At 41.4% G+C, this 16919-nt stretch overlaps 1 protein-coding gene and 1 non-coding gene across 3 annotated transcripts in view; one reads left to right on the top strand and one right to left on the bottom strand.

Moving 5' to 3' along the window:
- Positions 1-16919, bottom strand: part of CHST3 (carbohydrate sulfotransferase 3) — a 59510-nt gene that overhangs the window by 7276 nt on the left and 35315 nt on the right. For both annotated transcript variants that reach the window (XM_020813402.3, XM_078390819.1), the window contains exon 2: positions 1052-1324. In XM_020813402.3, coding sequence (XP_020669061.2) covers positions 1052-1188 — 137 coding nt within the window. In that variant the 5' untranslated portion in view covers positions 1189-1324. The remainder of the gene's footprint in view (positions 1-1051; positions 1325-16919) is intronic.
- On the top strand, positions 6514-6680 carry LOC140706170 (U1 spliceosomal RNA). The gene has a single exon (XR_012085866.2). It is a non-coding gene; the product is annotated as a U1 spliceosomal RNA (small nuclear RNA).

The raw sequence follows: 16919 nt of genomic DNA, 5'->3' as shown, positions 1-16919 counted from the left end.
ATGATGATTCTCTTCTTCAAACAGAAAGTGTTACATCCATTTTCTGAAATGGCTATGAATATAAGGGAAGGTGACCAAATGCAAAGAAGTACAGAGCTCCTATACAATTTGGAGCTGGGTAGAAAAATGCACCTTATTGAGCAAGGAGGGGAAAGGCAGGATTTTGTGAAACTCCTCTGCTTTCTAAGAGAGTCGTTTCTTTAAAAAGAATTAACTCTGTATTTGGCTGATTTAGCTCAAGTAACTTACTGCTGTGTATTTGTTGAGGTGAAGGTGTTTTTTAAAAACCTAGAGCAGGGGCAGTGAACCTTTTTGGGCTCACGTGCCCAAACTGGGGGGCGGACCCCAGTGAGCGGCATGCTGTGGCGAAACTGGAAGTGGCAGTGGCGGAACCAGAAGTGGTGGCAGAAGGGGGAATCCTGGGTTGAGAGGTGCCTTGAGACTCCACTCTGGATCTGCTGGCACCACCAGCTGCTCCGGATCCACCTGTCAAAGCGTCAGCGCCGCAGCTGCAGCTGCCTTCTCTGGTTTGGCTGTGCGCGGGAGGGGGAGTAGTGATCCGGCGACTTATGACTCGCGTGCCCGCAGAAAGGGTTCTGTGTGCCAGCTGTGGCACGCGTGCCATAGGTTCACCATTGCTGACCTATAGGAACCTGGCTGCATTCCTCGTATGAAAAGACATCTTAATTCAGACTGGGAACAGCAGATATTTACGTTGTCCCAAAAGGCTGGCAGCAACGTTGAGCCCTGAAAGGTTAGTAAGATACAGTGGAAGGACAGTTCAGTGAGTTGGGCACCTGACTGTGATTCCATACTTTGCCTCTGGGGGCAGGGGAGAGCCAGCCTGTGTGGCCTTGGGCAAGCTGTGCAGTCCCAGAATACTCCCACAAGAAAATGGTAAACTACATCTGAGTATACTTAGAAAAACAGGGAAAGGGTTGCCATCAGTTAGAAAGGACTTGATGACACATGATGATGATGATGATGATCATGGCTACCCTAGGATCCAGAGAAAGCTTTTCTTCCACCATAGTTCTTCTTTTCTCCCTACCTTGATATGATGTTGTTCTCCTTCTCAATTATGACAAGGGCTACCACAAAGACCAGGAAGACAGCATACTTGGTCTTCATCCTGAGGCAGTGAAGCAACTCCCAGAAGTCTTGAGGTAATATGTGTCCTTTATCCATGGAGAGAAGATTTTGTGTTCAAGAGTTTGCAGAAGAAAGGACTTTGCTCCTCATGGAGGGAGGAAAAAGTCTCCTTTCAATTCCCCCGTTGTCCTTTGGTTATCTAGAATGCTCTCAGGGTTGCTCTCCTGTTGCCCTATAGAGAGAAAGGGTGAAGGGGGAGGAGAAATGGCATATCAGTGGGCTTTCTGTATGCGTATTTAGATGAAAGAGATGTTTAGGTGTGCTGATGTTTGCCTCCTATGCTCACCTGCACATAATATTCATGCAGTTTTCCTATGCTTTGTTTTCTATGTCAAGCATTTGTCTTATTTGACCTTTGTAATAAAGATTCCAATGGCAGGGAGCCCATTTCAACCCAAGAACTAAACTGGCTTCAGCAAAATATTGCAGATGTTACAGGCAAACAATAGCTAAGACTTTCCTGTACATATGCAGCCCCAAAAGTGTTCATCCTTGGGGGAGGGGGAGAGATGGAGAGGAATAAGAATACAGCGTCTGGCTTGCAGGTCATAACTTGCCCATTACTGCCTTGGATAATAAGGGGTTACTTCATTATTTTATTTGTTTAATTGCTCATTTTATGCCCTGCTTTTCTTTTAGCAGAAAGACACAAGATGGTTTACAAAGAACTGCAACACTTAAGTATTAAAACAATTAAAAATACAATAAATTACAATATGAAAGTAGTTAAACGTGTTACTCATGAAGATGTACTGGTTAAAACCACTCTAAAACAATTTAAAACCATGCTTAAAAGATTTTTTAATATACCCCAACTCCCTCCTTGGTAATAATAATTATGTCCCATCAAGTCAATTCTGACTTATGGCAACCCTTTTCAGGGTTTCCTTAGTAGCAAAGGTAAAGGTAAAGGTTCCCCTTGACAATTTTTGTCCAGTCGTGTTCGACTCTAGTGCTCATCCCCATTTCCAAGCCATAGAGCCAGCGTTTTGTCTGAAGACAATCTTCCGTGGTCACATGGACAGTGCGACTTAGACACGGAACGCTGTTACCTTCCCACCGAGGTGGTCCCTATTTATCTGCTTGCATTTGCATGTTTTCGAACCGCTTAGTAGCAACCTACTTATTAATAGGCTGTCTAAAAAGAATATCTGTGCCTGCAGCAAAGGGAGAGCCTGGTCTCCTCTGGAAGGAAGCTTCACAACCAGACAACAACCACGAGAAGGCCCACTCTTGAGACCTCACCAAGTGTACCTGCAGGTCCTATGGAGTGGGTGGGCAGGGCCATTTGGCCCAGGGTTCATCTCATAGGGTGCCTCACCTCTGCCAGTGGTGCATGACTACCATACGTTCTAGGCATTTAAATAAATGTTTCTTCATGCCATTCTTCATATTAAAAGGCTTTGTACACCTCTTCCCAAACCGGGGGGGGGGGGGGGGCTCACTGTGTGAAATGTCCTGGGCCTCAGGCAGGCTCTTATAGGGAAATTTCATTCATTCATTCATTCATTCATTCATTCATTCATTCATTCATTCATTCATTCATTCAAAATATTTATAACCCTCATTTCTCCTCAAGAAGACCCAAGGCAGCTTACAATATTAAATGAATATTAATATGGCCACTCAAATAGCTTGGACACAAATCCTTTAGGATTTACCAAGTCAAACCAATAATATGGATTGCGTTCATAGATAGATCATTGTGAAATGCTAGTATAGGGCTTCCTCTGAGTGCACACTAGCATTCCTTAACTAGTGTCCTCTAGCTGCTTTGCACAAACACGCTATGCAGTGCCAGTAGTCAGTGCTCAGGGAGGATGATCTAAAACACTCGTAGGGCACTAGGTTGGTGAAAGATGGCCAGAAACTTGTTGACTTTTTCCCCTCTGTACCAAACAATATGATCACCAGAATGTGTACTCTACTAGCTAGAATGGTGTCATTCTAGCTAGTAGAGTACTAGTAGAGTACTACTTCTACCTGCAAGTAGGAAAACTGAATGCTTGAAAATCCTCTCATTTTTACAAAACCAAACCAAACATCTTGAGCACAGAAAAGTGGTACATCAAAAGAACTGGTACATCAAGGCTAGCCCTCTACCTGACATACTTTTCTTTCTTTTATTATTTCTAGAACAGGAAAGGCTTGTGGGGGGTGGGGTATCTGTCAAGATCACAAGCAACCCTGAATAAAAAGTATGCAATCCGTAATGCTAAGATTCTACAGAATGTGTGATTTGGGTTTGTGGCTCCACTTCTGCCTTTATTTGCTGCCACAGCTGCTTATCTCATTAACTTTTTCTGTATTCAACCTCTACCTTCTCATCACATTTGTATTTTATGTTTTGGTGGCAGCGCACATGGTTAGTTAATCTGCTTGTTTTTTTGACACCTTCTTCTAGGCTGCAAGACAAAGACACATAGTGGAGGGAACAAAGGGACTACGTTATGTATCAGCTTCCCAGGCAATTAATACTACAGAAAGACCATTCTTCTCTGCAAGTAAAGCTGGTACAGCCTTCAAACCTGGAAAAGATCTAATACTGTACTGTATCACAGCTGCAGTAAAAGAGAAAGTCAGTCTTGTTGCCCAACAAGAATTGATAGACTGATACATCATCATATTTGTTCCCTGTTGTATCTGTCTGTGAGCACTTGAAGTGATATACTTTTAGTACAAATTCCTACTGAAGTGATATCTTTATGGGCCAACAAAAATGTTCAAAAACTGTGCAGAAGCAGATGCAAAATACACAATTGTTCAGGAATATTTTGCTTTCATAATTTGAGGCATCTGGTGGGGCCACTGTGAGATACAGGAAGCTGGACTAGATGGGCCTTTGGCCTGATCCAGCAGGGCTCTTCTTATGTTATGTTCTTATGAGATGTTGAAAGTAAGCAGTGTCGGGAAGGAGGGAAGAGAAACTGGAGGGAGGAGGGGAGGACAGATCTTCAGTCCTCATCTGAGCGGTGTTCCAAGGTGTGATGCAGGAGTAATGAGACATACAAAGGGATGGGTCTTGTTAGGGGATGCAGTGTAAGTTTCATCTGTGCGGCCATTTGATGCACTGAAAACTGGGAAATTAGACACTGTAAGCCCTCCAAACAATGTAAGTCTCCTGCTCAGCAAACTCAAAATCACATCTTAATGTAAAAGTATAAAACTCTTGATTGCAATACACTACAATACAACTCCCCCTTAAAAAAGAGATGAAAATCCAAACAGTGGTGGGGTTGTTTTGTTCAAGAGTAAACAATAGTAATAAGAATAAAGTTGCAAGAACAACCACCAATCTAATATACAAACCTAGCTTGCAGACAACGCCATCCATCAACCTTCAGAAAAGCTTTTAAAATCATTGCTTACTTGCTGTTGGAATAATGCAATAAGTCTTGAAACTAACTCTTCGCAGAGTTTGAGTCCTTATGCCACCCACTTTCAATGTGTAACTCCCCCTCCCCCAGGTTTTAGGAGCAGGAAGGAAACCCTCTGTAATAATCCACTAACAGCCTTACTACTGTATAGTGAATAGGGGTTCTCAGCTGTGGGTTCCCCAGATATTTTGGACTTCAACTTGCAGAATCCCTGACTACTGGCCCTGCTGCCTGGGGATTCTGGGAGGTGAAGTCCAAAATGCCTGAGCCTTGATTCCACATTTACAATCCTATATGCCAACAAATACCATGATGGAAAGCAACAAGAAGTCTGCTTTTTCAAAGGAGGACATTTGTATCAGTAGATGCCCTTTATCGTTGTAATTGTACATTGATGATGAGGGGAAACAGGTTTAGGAGAAAATACTAAGTGTTCACAGTTACTACTAGCATATTAAGAGATCAAAGGTGGAGAGTATGTAGTAAGTAGGATCAGGCACACACTTGCAAGATGAGAAGGCGGCTGCATGGGAGTAAATTTGTAGTAATGGTTATGAAATGAGCTTGTTCTACCTAGACTATGTTTACGTCCCACCTGTGATACATGTACCACTAGATGAGAGCCACTGATCAGGAACAGCAAAGCTGCTCCAAAAGCCATCATTTTTATAGAAGCCTAAAAGTGTCCTGCAGTCATAAACCAAATTAGAATTGGAGCCCAAGGGGTGCTATAGATAGGGGTCATCAGCTATTTGCGCTGATACAGTGGTGCCTCGCAAGACGGTTTTAATTCATCCATTCCATGGAAATCGCTCTCTTGCAAAAACATTATCTTGTGAAACCCAGTTCCCCATTAGAATGCATTGAAATCTATTTAATGCACTCCAATTGGGGAAAAATCACTTTCTTGTGAAAATTATCCATAGAAAACATCATCTTGCAAAACACAGTTCCCCATACCATCTTGGGGAAAAGCAATCCCCTCACCTGCACTGCCTTTGAAAACTCAAGGGGTCTCAGATGGCCTTGCCTCTCTTTCTCTCTCCAGCAACAAAGAAAGAGGATAAAAGGAATCAAAGCAGCCCCCTGGCTCCTGACAATGATAACTCCATTTGCCCTGATCCTTTACCACAGAGGGGAAAAAGAGAAAGAATGGAATATAAAACATCATCAGGACTTGCTACCCTTGAAATAGGTCCTAATGAGGAAAAAAAGAGATAAAAAGGAATTTAGAAAAACCAGGGTTAATCACAAGTGCAATCTCCAATTAACATAAATTATGAAGTTGAGCTCCCCACATTTGGGGAAATCACAGGGATCAGCAACACACCCCAAGTGCAACAGATGAGGCTCCCCCTGGGGAAACCATTTTTAGCATGAGCTAGAGGGAGGTGGTGGCGCTGCGGGCTAAACCACAGAAGCCTGTGCTGCAGGTCAGAAGACCAAGCAGTCGTAAGATAGAATCCACACGACAGAGTGAGCGCCCGTCGCTTGTCCCAGCTCCCGCCAACCTAGCGGTTCAAAAGCATGCAAATGCAAGTAGATAAATAGGAACCACCTCAGTGGGAAGGTAAACAGCGTTCCGTGTCTAAGTCGCACTGGCCATGTGACCACGGGGATGAGCACCGCCCCTAGAGTCGAACACGACTGGACAAAAATTGTCAAGGGGAACCTTTACCTTTACCTAATACCTGTGCACTATAGGATTGTGGGAGGAACACCTAGCTAATGCTAGGTGTTCCGCCCACAATTAGCATATGCTAATACCTTATGCTAATACCTGTGCACTAGAGGATTGTGGGAGGAACACATAGCCCCTGATGGGGGTTCCCGCAGGGCACCCCAAAACACTGAGGACCTCTCTTGGCCTCTGGCAGGACTGGGGCTGTGCAGCCCTGTACTGAGTGGGAGGTGCAGCCAGGGGGTCACCATGACTTGGGGGGTTAGGGGACAGAATGGGGTAGAAGATGCAAGGGCTATTCCAACTCATACCTTGTAAGAGAAATACCATGTCATAAAAATGGTTTTCTTAGGGGGAGGTTCATCCATTACACTTGGGGTGTGTTGCTGATCTGTGTGATTTCCCCAAATGTGGGGAACTCAGCTGCATAATTTATGTTAATGAGAGGTTTACATTTATGATTTCCCTGTTTTTTTTAATAATCACTTTACCCTTTGGTTTCTGGCTATTTTCATCACTCTCTATCATTTACATTTGCAACCATAGCCCCATTGGCGATGCTTTGCAAGATGGTTCCCCCCCCCCCCAAATTAGAACACATTAATTATATCACAAAAAAGTGGGGGAGAAACTGTATCCTGGTATTTTTCCAGGAAGCAGCATATATTTTTTGGGATAAAAAAGTAGGTCTTATGTAATTAATGTGTTCTAATTGGGGGGGGGGGAACTGTCTTGCAAAACATGGTTTTAAAAAACTGTCTTGTGAGGCAATGACCTAAACATCATCCAGTTAAAATTGCCCATAGGAATAATAGTTTTGGGAAGCACAACATTGCTCAAAAAAAGTCACCACGAATTCATGCGAGGCAGCACTGTAACCCCAAAATTACTGCCTATATAGAGCATCCAATAGAACTGGGCCTTATGTTGAACAGAGCCCATTTCCAAGTCTGTTTTTGATGAAATAACTGAAATGCAGAGTTGAGGAGTGTTCAAGGGACAGATATAAAAAGAATGGGAGGATGGAGAGGAGACTTAATTATTTCCATGACTGCGCTTATCAGCTGTCCCTCACAAGTGTTCTCCAGCTGAGTTTATTTCCAAATTTTGGAAACAGCAGTTTTAAAACCAATCTGGTAAAGGTTTGCAGGAAGTGGGAACAATTGGTAGAATCATGCACATCATCCTGCCCTTTGATTCTGCTATATCAGAATCAACAATAGAGCCACCAACAATGGTGTTATTGGGAGAAACGGCATTTCCCTCCCTTATTATATGTCATTTCACTGTCAGAGAAGTTATGTGCAAACCTCTGCACAGCTAAAACACAATTTATTATTTTGAGGAGGGTACTTTGACATCTGATTGCACGCTGGGAAAATATGCAGCATAGCTCATACAATCTTTTGAGTGGGCTTTCCCCCTCCCTCTAAACTGAGGAAATATGTGGGACTCTTGGCATATGGAGACCTGGTGTTTACATTAAGGGATTGAGGGCTATTCTGCGTTGTTATATGAATAAGGCTCCACCAGACTATGAGCACAATGGGGGGGGGGAGGCAGGGGGCCTCCTCCTCTTTGCATTCTCCATCCTGCCTAGGAAAAGCAGCTGCTGAGAGCATCCATCAACATCTGCCCCTTGCATCTTTCTGTTCTGAAAATAAATCTTCCAAAAAGACCCCTTGCTGCCACTTCCCCTCTGGCAGAAGCCCTCCCCCTGTTCAGATTCTTGCGCTCCCAGCTGTCAAACGCCGCAACTCTCTAAACAAGCCCAATGTGTCCTTCCTACCTGCTGTTGATTTGCAGATGTCCAAGAGCCCTGCTTTGCTCTGCTAATGAGAGAGTGGGGGGACTGTGGCTAAGGCATTCCCTGAAAAGAGAACCCAAGTGAGAGAGCCAGTAGAAACCAACCATGGTTTCTTTGTACGGTTGAGGGCTGTTTGAGAACATTTCATTAGAACAGCACCTGATAATCGTCTGTTCTATTCTTATCCAAGTAAAATCTCTCACATTCCTTTTTACTTCCTGGCAGGCTGAAATACTGCACTGGGATGGGGAAAAAACAGAAAGCCTTCTCAATATTAGCATCCACTCTATTGATCTCCCTGCAAAGTGAGATCTGTTCACACCCAGCAGGGTATGCTGTCTGCTGCCAGCTGGCTTCTTTGTCTATTTATATAGGCTTGACCACTGCTTGCTCATGGCTGGAATAGGTTATATCTCCATTTTTGTTTGTTTGTTTCTGGGAATGTTTATGCTAATATTCATATCTTTAGAATTTGATGGTTCTAAAGTTGGCTTTATACAGATCTTGGTATTCTACAAATTGCAGTAGTTTTTTAATAGGACTGTCATTCTTTTAACAAGTAAATAGTAATATACAACTTCTTAGCCAACCTCTGTAGCATTGGGCAAGCTTCACAATCCCAAGGTATGCCCATAAGAATGAAATGATAAACTACTTCTGAGTGCTATGTCCCTAGAAAACCCAGGAAAAAGTTGCCATTAGTCAGAATTGACTTGATGGTATGCAATTAATGACCAATGGCAAAAGAGGAGACATAATCCTTTGTTGTTTAGTCGTTAAGTCATGTCTGACTCTTCGTGACCCCATGGATCAGAGCACACCCGGCCCTCCTATCTTCCACTGCCTCCTGAAGTTGGGTCAAATTCATGTTGGTAGCTTCGATGACACTGTCCAACCATCTCGTCCTCTGTCATCCTCTTCTCCTCTTGCCTTCACACTTTACCAACATCAGGGTCTCTTCCAGGGAGTCTTCTCTTCTCATCAGATGGCCAAAGTATTGTAGTCTCAGCTTCAAGATCTGTCCTTCCAGTGAGCACTCAGGTTTGTTTTCCTTTTAAATGGATAGGTTTGTTCTCTTTGCAGTCCAGGGGACTCTCAAGAGTCTCCTCCAGCACAACAGTTCAAAGGTATCAATTCTTCGGTGGTCAGCCTTCGTTATGGTCCAGCTCTCACTTCCATACATTGCTACTGGAAAAACCGTAGCTTTGACTATGTGGACCTTTGTTGGCAAGGTGATGTCCCTGCTTTTTAAGATGCTGTCTAGGTTTCTCATAGTTTTCCTCCCAAGAAGCAGGTGTCTTTTAATTTCGTGGGTGCTGTCACCATCTGCAGTGATCATGGAGCCCAAGAAAGTAAAATCTGTCACTGCCTCCATATCTTCCCCTCCGATTTTCCAGGAGGTGATGGGACCAGTGGCCATGATCTTAGTTTTTTTGATGTTGAGCTTCATTTTTGCCGCTCTCCTTTTTTATCCCCGTTAAGAGGTTCTTTAATTCCTCCTCACTTTCTGTCATCAGAGTGGTATCATCTGCATATTGGAGGTTGTTGATATTTCTTCTGGCAATCTTAATTCCGGTCTGGGATTCATCCAGTCCTGCCTTTCGCATGATGCATTCTGCATATAAGTTAAATAAGCAGGGAGATAAGATACAGCCTTGTCGTACTCCTTTCCCAATTTCGAACCAATCAGTTGTTCCATATCCAGTTCTAACTGTTGCTTCCTGTCCCACATATAGATTTCTCAGGAGATAGACAAGGTGGTCAGGCACTCCCATTTCTTTAAGGACTTGCCATAGTTTTCTGTGGTCCACACAGTCAAAGGCTTTTGCATAGTCAATGAAGGAGAAGTAGATGTTTTTCTGGTACTCTCTGGCTTTCTCTATAATCCAGCGCATGTTAGCAATTTGGTCTCTAGTTCCTCTGCCCCTTCGGAATCCTGCTTGTACTTCTGGGAGTTCTCGGTCCACATACTGCTGAAGCCTACCTTGTAGGATTTTGAGCATAACCTTGCTAGCGTGTGAAATGAGTGCAATTGTACGGGAGTTGGAGCATTCTTTGGCACTACCCCCCCCCCCACTATAAGCAATATATCAATACAGCCTAGAGGAGTGCCTGTCCACTAACTGGGCAATATACAAGCTTTACAGACAGACAGACAGACAGACAGACAGACAGACAGACAGACAGACAGTCTTGTGCTCCCACTTCCTGGCACATCTCCTTTGGTGCGGAAGCACCAGCACTTGCTCATTTGTAACTGTTAATGTTAATTCACTAGGGATATTCTGGGCAAATGGAAATGGAAAAAGCCACCATAAAACCGCATCAGTTCATATCACTTGCACAGATGGAACCCTGCAAAAAACTTTACATCTTACTATACATCTTACATCTTACTTTAGGCTTTTTATGCCATTCAGTCTGGAGGACTCTGGAGAAATGACAGTATGTTTAAAGCTACGCATAAGCGTTTGTAATGCTAAACATAAAATAAGACAATAGAAACTCAGTGGAAACCTAAGGTGATTAAAGCTCTACCGGAGCTAAACAACAGCCAATAAGAACAGGCAATGCCAATACAGAGCAGAACCGCTTAAAACAGAATCGTACTGCCATGGAAGTTTATTTGCAGCTGCACTAGACTGTTTACCCAACGTCTAAAAGAGCAAGTCTTTGTCCTTATCTCTCTTTAAGTGAAACGGTCCCCTGTGTATACCAATCCAGATTTAAGCATTTTGTGCAATGATTAGAGCTCATTTGCAAATATTTGGGGCTTGGAACAAGTGTTTCAGGCTGGAGAAAAACACTGTCCCCTCAAGGGAATTAAGAAAAAAGTGATGTTATATATGTTTATTCTACTTCTGTTTTCAGTAAACAAATTTCCCATTTTTATATATAAGATAGTGAACAACAAAATGCAGGTGGACATAAAAGGAAATGAAACCTCGCTCACACTTACTTACAGTTCTGCTAAAATTATCATTTGTTTACAGCCCCTGCACCTGTATGTAAATGAAGTTGCATATGATATGGATTTATTTCTAAATGATTGTGGCAATGTTCTAGTTAACATCAGAGCTTGAAAGTAATGTGTTTCAAGAAACAACGTCACTTGTAAATGCACTGCTTTAAGGGTAACAAAATAGTAACATATTTGCTTCATAAAAGTAACGTGCCAACTGATAGAATCATTATTTTTTATAGGTAACGCTTGCTTATTACTGTGCTACTAAAACATGGATAGGGAGGTCATTTTGTGGGGATTTGGGACATGCTTTGGCTATTTATTTATTTATCACTTGCCATTTTTTTAAAAAAATCAAAAAGTCATTAAAAGATACAATGCTATATAGGTGACAAGTTACTGTGAAAAGATAATTTTGCTTACTTAAGTATTACTTTAAAGTATTACTTAAATATTAAGTATCGCTTTGGATATTGTTGCTGTTTTTAAGTAATTCTTAAAGCATTACTGTACTTAAAAACAGCAACAACATCCAAAGCTCTGGTTAACATGTCTGTACCCAAGTTTCCTCTAGGGTTCCCTAAACCACAAAATACTTCTCCACCAAACTTAGCATAGGTACCACGTTACTAACAAACACATCCAAAAAACATTGCATTTGTATTCTGGTGAAAAATCACATGACTGTAATTGAAACCCCGCACTTCTAAACAGAAACTGATGCAATAAACAAATTTTTTTTGTTCTTAACTTTTTAAAAAATTAAATCCATATTTCTACATGAAGTCTGGGGAAGCAATATATTTAGTCCAAGAAAATGAAAAGCATGCTCAAGCCAGATGTATTACAATTATGAATACCATATGCTCCATAGATTTTAAGACTGACTGAAAAAAAATGATCTGGAGATTGCATTACTAGAGTTATAAAGGGATCGGTTTTGCAGTAATTTGTAAAGTGGTATCAATCTAAATATCTGTATAAGAGGAATGGGAAGAAAGTAGTTTCTACATTTGATGAAAACTTCCCTGAAATTAACAATCTCGTCAGCTACACAAGTAAACAAAACTGGCAAACAGGGTGATGTATTTGGTTTTCCCAGGCTTAGCATAAATACCAATGATTACGGAATGGGATTTTTGTGTTTTAACCAAAGGGAAAAAACACCAAAGTGTCAATTTTTCCCTTTTCATGTTTTACTTTTATATAACTTTTTTTTTTACCCTTTGTACATCAAACCTTCCTTTCACTTTTTTGTTGCAACAATAACAATCCTGCCTGCTTTCTAATACTGTGTATCACCAAGAGGGAGGCTTTTAGAACCCAAAGGGATTCCCTTTTCCCACTAACCTATTGGCCTCAGGCTTGCCTCTTCCCTCTTCCTTTTTGTTTGTTTCTCTTCCTTTGACTGTTAGTCTCTATCACCTTTGCTGGTCTCTGACCATGTAGCATAAATATGTCCCTCCCACACTGCAGAGACTCTAACTCCTTGTTTCCTTTTATTCTTGTGATTGTAACTACTGATCACAAACGTAAGTAAAGATGCCTTTCTTCTTACTTAAATGCTTACAGAGTGGTTTTTAACATATAAAGTGCTAGTCACTGTGAATAGCGGTGGGCTACTAAGACTTAAAGCTGTTCTCTCTCCCTTTGCAGTTGTTGTTTTTGTACATGTTCTGCTAACTATAAAAAGAATTTAAAAGAATTAACCAAATTCTCCAAAACTTTTGTATGCCAAATTACCTAATAAATTTTTAACCCAATAGCATTGTGATGGCTATTGAAAGACATGGTGATGTGACCAACAAGGGCAGCTAACAGCCAATCAGAATGAGCAGAGGCAGCGGAAAGGTTTTTTTGAATCTGTGGAGGGGCCTGGAGCTCAATGAAGAGTGTTTCATTTGCTTCAGTCTTTGTCCTCATAGGTGGGATTACTGTAGGCTGAGTTCCTGTTCACCTGTCTCCATCTTGGATCCTGTCCATTTTGCCTTTCCCTCCATAATTTTAAGGGGATTTTTCTGCATTTGCTGTTGCCAGGCAGCATCTCTTTGCCACTGCTCCTCCCTGAGATTATTGTTCGGATTCCCACTCCAATTTCTTTTGAGATTCTCCCTCTTTGGGGCCTTTCTTTGGCCCTGGCTCACCTATCTACTGAGTCAAAGAAGAAAAGACATGAAGTGACATGTGGTGGTGGTGGAAAACATCTCCCCATATCCAAGTCATTTTGGTTGGAGGACTTTGATTATATTTTTCTCTTTAATCACCTGCTTAGTTATATTGGTTTTAGGGAGAAAGGAGATGGGACTGCAAGTATTTTTTTAAATTTTCCTATCTCCCCCCCCCCCCCAGTGTGTGGGATATTTTCTCTGATTAATTTTTTTTTAAAAAAATATTATTTGATTAATTTCCTGTGTATTTACTCTGTTGAAGGTGTCTATTTTGGTGGAGACTGTTTTAAAATATTTTTCTTTCTCATGTACTGTTACTTGGTTTTGGAGTAGATTAATTCTCTATTGCCATGCCTCTCCACTAGTAGTTTTAAGGATTCTATAGGACTAGGTCCAGGAAACACAGATGGGGAATTTGGGATGAAGGAACTAGAACAAGGTTTTCCCTTTCATGTAATACATAAAGATCAGTACATACAAAGAAAGAAAGAAAGAAAGAAAGAAAGAAAGAGGAACATACACACCCAAAGTCAAAACGAACAGAATAAGAACACTTTCCCCATGTGCACTGCTACCAGTGATATCTCCCTGTAACTACTAGGCTTGTTATAAATATTTATACCTTCCATTTTTGTCCATGACAGGGAAGTAAAACGGAATCTTCTGTTGCTGCATCTTAGGACTGATGTTTAATCAGTCAATTCAGAGCCAAAGTATTATGTGCATTAAGCAGAGAAACGAAAGACACAATCCGGTCCTGCTATTAGCAAATAGCCTATTAAGGGCCATTTGCTACTTTTCACAATTTCAGAGGCATTTACAGCTGGGGAAAAAAGTCAAAAGAGAAAGAGTTAATCCCTATGCTGCAGCTTTGTTTTAGATTTCTCCCCTACTCACCGGCCACCCCTGTTCCATTAAGAAAGATAAGCAGAAGGCACCCATTACATTTTAAAATAATGCACCATGTGCTGTGTAGTATGGTTGTCAGATCTTCCAGTTTTAGTAACAGACAGCGACAATGGAAAACCTCTGTTTGGGTCAGGCCATGACTTTTCACAAACTTGAAAAGCAAACAACTTTCACGAAGCCAAAATGAGAGAATGTGAGAGAGAGAGAGAGAGAGAGAGAGATATTCTTAAGCTTTTCTTGCAAAATCCAAGTGTTGTACTCCAAGTCTGCTGCCTGCATCACTGGCTCTGACACGTAACTGCCACGAAGAGAAAGCAATCTGCAAAGTAACAGTGACTGAAGGGTTATGTTTCTTATTTAAAGCTCAGCATTGCACACTCCAAGTTCTGTACTGTGTTAACTCCCAGCTGCCTGTTCCAGAAGAACGTGGAGCGAATCTTCTCATTCCAAGCCTCTCCCCCTCTCTCCCTCTCTGTCTTTCTCACTTATGCACTACTTCTAAAATCTTTTAAAGTTCCCCATACAACTATCCAGAGACAACAATGAAAGTATTGTTACTTCCGACTTCCAGGCAAGAACTGGTTGACCACATTTTAATTGCTATGAAATCTCAAGAAGGATATGGGAAATTTATTTATTTATTTATTTGTTTTTGTGAAAAGGCTTATACTCTGGTTTTTATTCCCATACAAGAGATCCAAGCCAGCCAACATGGCAAGTTGATAAAAATCAGTACAGAATGAACAAAACAGACCTAAATCCACTAAGCTAAGTTCTACTTCTCAAAGAAGAGCTGAGGTTTCTAGACCTTCCCCTGAAGCCCTTTTTAGTGCTGCAAAACTGCTCCACAGCTTTTTCAGACTTCCGTAGTCAATGTGAGGGGCATGTTATGGCATGGGGAGAACTGCAGGCGGTGTATATGAGAGCCTATCCCTCTTGTGCTCCTGTATGCAAAAAAAAAATACTCTCTGCTTGGGTTGCAATGCATATTGAAGACAGGGCGGTGAAACTCAAGTTTATCACAAAGTCTCATGAGAAACCATAACCATGAAAGCAGTGGTGGCGGCAGCAGCTGAAGAAAAATAATTGACAGCAAATTTCCCTGCCAGGTTGACTGGTCCTCAACGAATAAGCCGATGTTTGGCAACTGCCTTATATTTGCCCAGGCAGCAATTATCAGGTGGCAACTTATTTAGCTATCCTAGGAGTACGCAATGTTAGATTTCTGGTTGACATGAGAAGAAAGGGAGGAGAGTTTGGCTTCCTCGAGAAATTGTGAATTGCCTTTACATGGGCTTATTTTTCCAATAAATAAATAAATAAATAAATCTGTAGGCCTTAATTATTTGACTCTTCACTTTTGATATCTACACATCAAACATTATCCCAGTTGAAACCCCCTTCCGCTTCCTGTTATTCCAGTAATTTGGGATATGGTTTGTAAGCAATTTTCAGAACTAAAAATTGTAGTTGTTGTCATTATCATTACCACTGGCATCACTACCACTGCCAATAAAGGTCCAGAAATGTACTAAACTCTGTATAGAGATTTTAAAAACCACCAAGACCCTCCCTTTAGATTTGTAGTTTAACAGATAAAAGAAAGAAAGAATGGAAACAGGCAAGGAAAACAAGCACATTTCAAGGAAAACTATTTAAAAACCACAGAATTAAATTTCCCAGCAAAAGTGGCCACAATTCACATTATCTTGTGTTTGCTTCAGCCTCATTTAGGCAGCGGACTTGAGAGCAAGAGGGTGACATTTAACAAGCGTGGGAGGAACTAGCTCTTTTGTCCATAACTTTGGAAATAAGGCTAGTGGGAGAACAGGTAAAAGATGCTGGCAGAGTGTGAAACTTTGTGGCTTAAATACCACTAACTACCAACCTAAACATTTCAAGTATAGAGCAGAATTAGCTTCAAGTCTCCCCACTTCTGTTTGTTCTCCTCAACTGGCACTTACAATCTCAATAACTCATTCGGAGACACCGGTAAGAGAAAGAATAAAGGATTCCATTGTTGTGTGTTTCCTTCAGTCTCATTTAGGCTGAGGACTTGGAGATCCTTAGATAAAATTCACTGGGAAAAACAACTCTGCAGACACGGCCACATTGAAATATTCTGGAATATTATGCCACCAACTATGGATGGCTAAATTTTATTTACATGTTAAATTTGTTTGAATTTATTGAAAACTCACTCCATCCTCTTTCTGCATGTGCATTTTAAAAATTACATATTTAAACTAGTATTTTGAGTGGACTCTCATGAAATACACATTTATAGATGTATATTAGTCAAATGTACTCATTTTTAACATGTCCTGAAATATACGTTTCCTTGTTTTGAAAACATTGTACATCTTGAACCAACAACTACTTCACTTATTTAGGAGAACTGTGAAAATGAAAGAATAATTGTAGTCTGATCCATATGTTAGTCTGGGAGGAACTGATGAAGTCAATGCAAACTGGAAGTCACAGAACACAGCCTGTCAAGCATCCCTATCGCTAATCCTACCTTAGTCTATTGTCTAAACATGCCCTCAGGGCTGTAACTGTGGCTTCCTCTCATTCTTCCCTGAAACAATCTTGTTCTCTCTGCCACCCAGGGGACAAGTGCTTCTTAGAGTTGCAGAATGAATCAGGTTTGCTCTGGCCTGTGAGTCCAAGGGCTTGCCATTCACAAATCATACTGTTTGCTCTGGCAATCCTAAACACGGATACAGGCAACACACTTGAGGCACAACGTGGCTGTTGATGGAGGCTGTCTAAACATTTATGAGAAAGAAAAGGGGGTAAGACACCCATGGCTAAATGAACTTGGAAGTTCAATGTTTGACACAGAGGTCAAGACACA

This window comes from Pogona vitticeps, chromosome 3 (assembly GCF_051106095.1).
Source record: "Pogona vitticeps strain Pit_001003342236 chromosome 3, PviZW2.1, whole genome shotgun sequence".
Lineage (NCBI taxonomy): Eukaryota > Metazoa > Chordata > Lepidosauria > Squamata > Agamidae > Pogona > Pogona vitticeps.
This window is presented reverse-complemented; position numbering and strand designations above follow the sequence as displayed.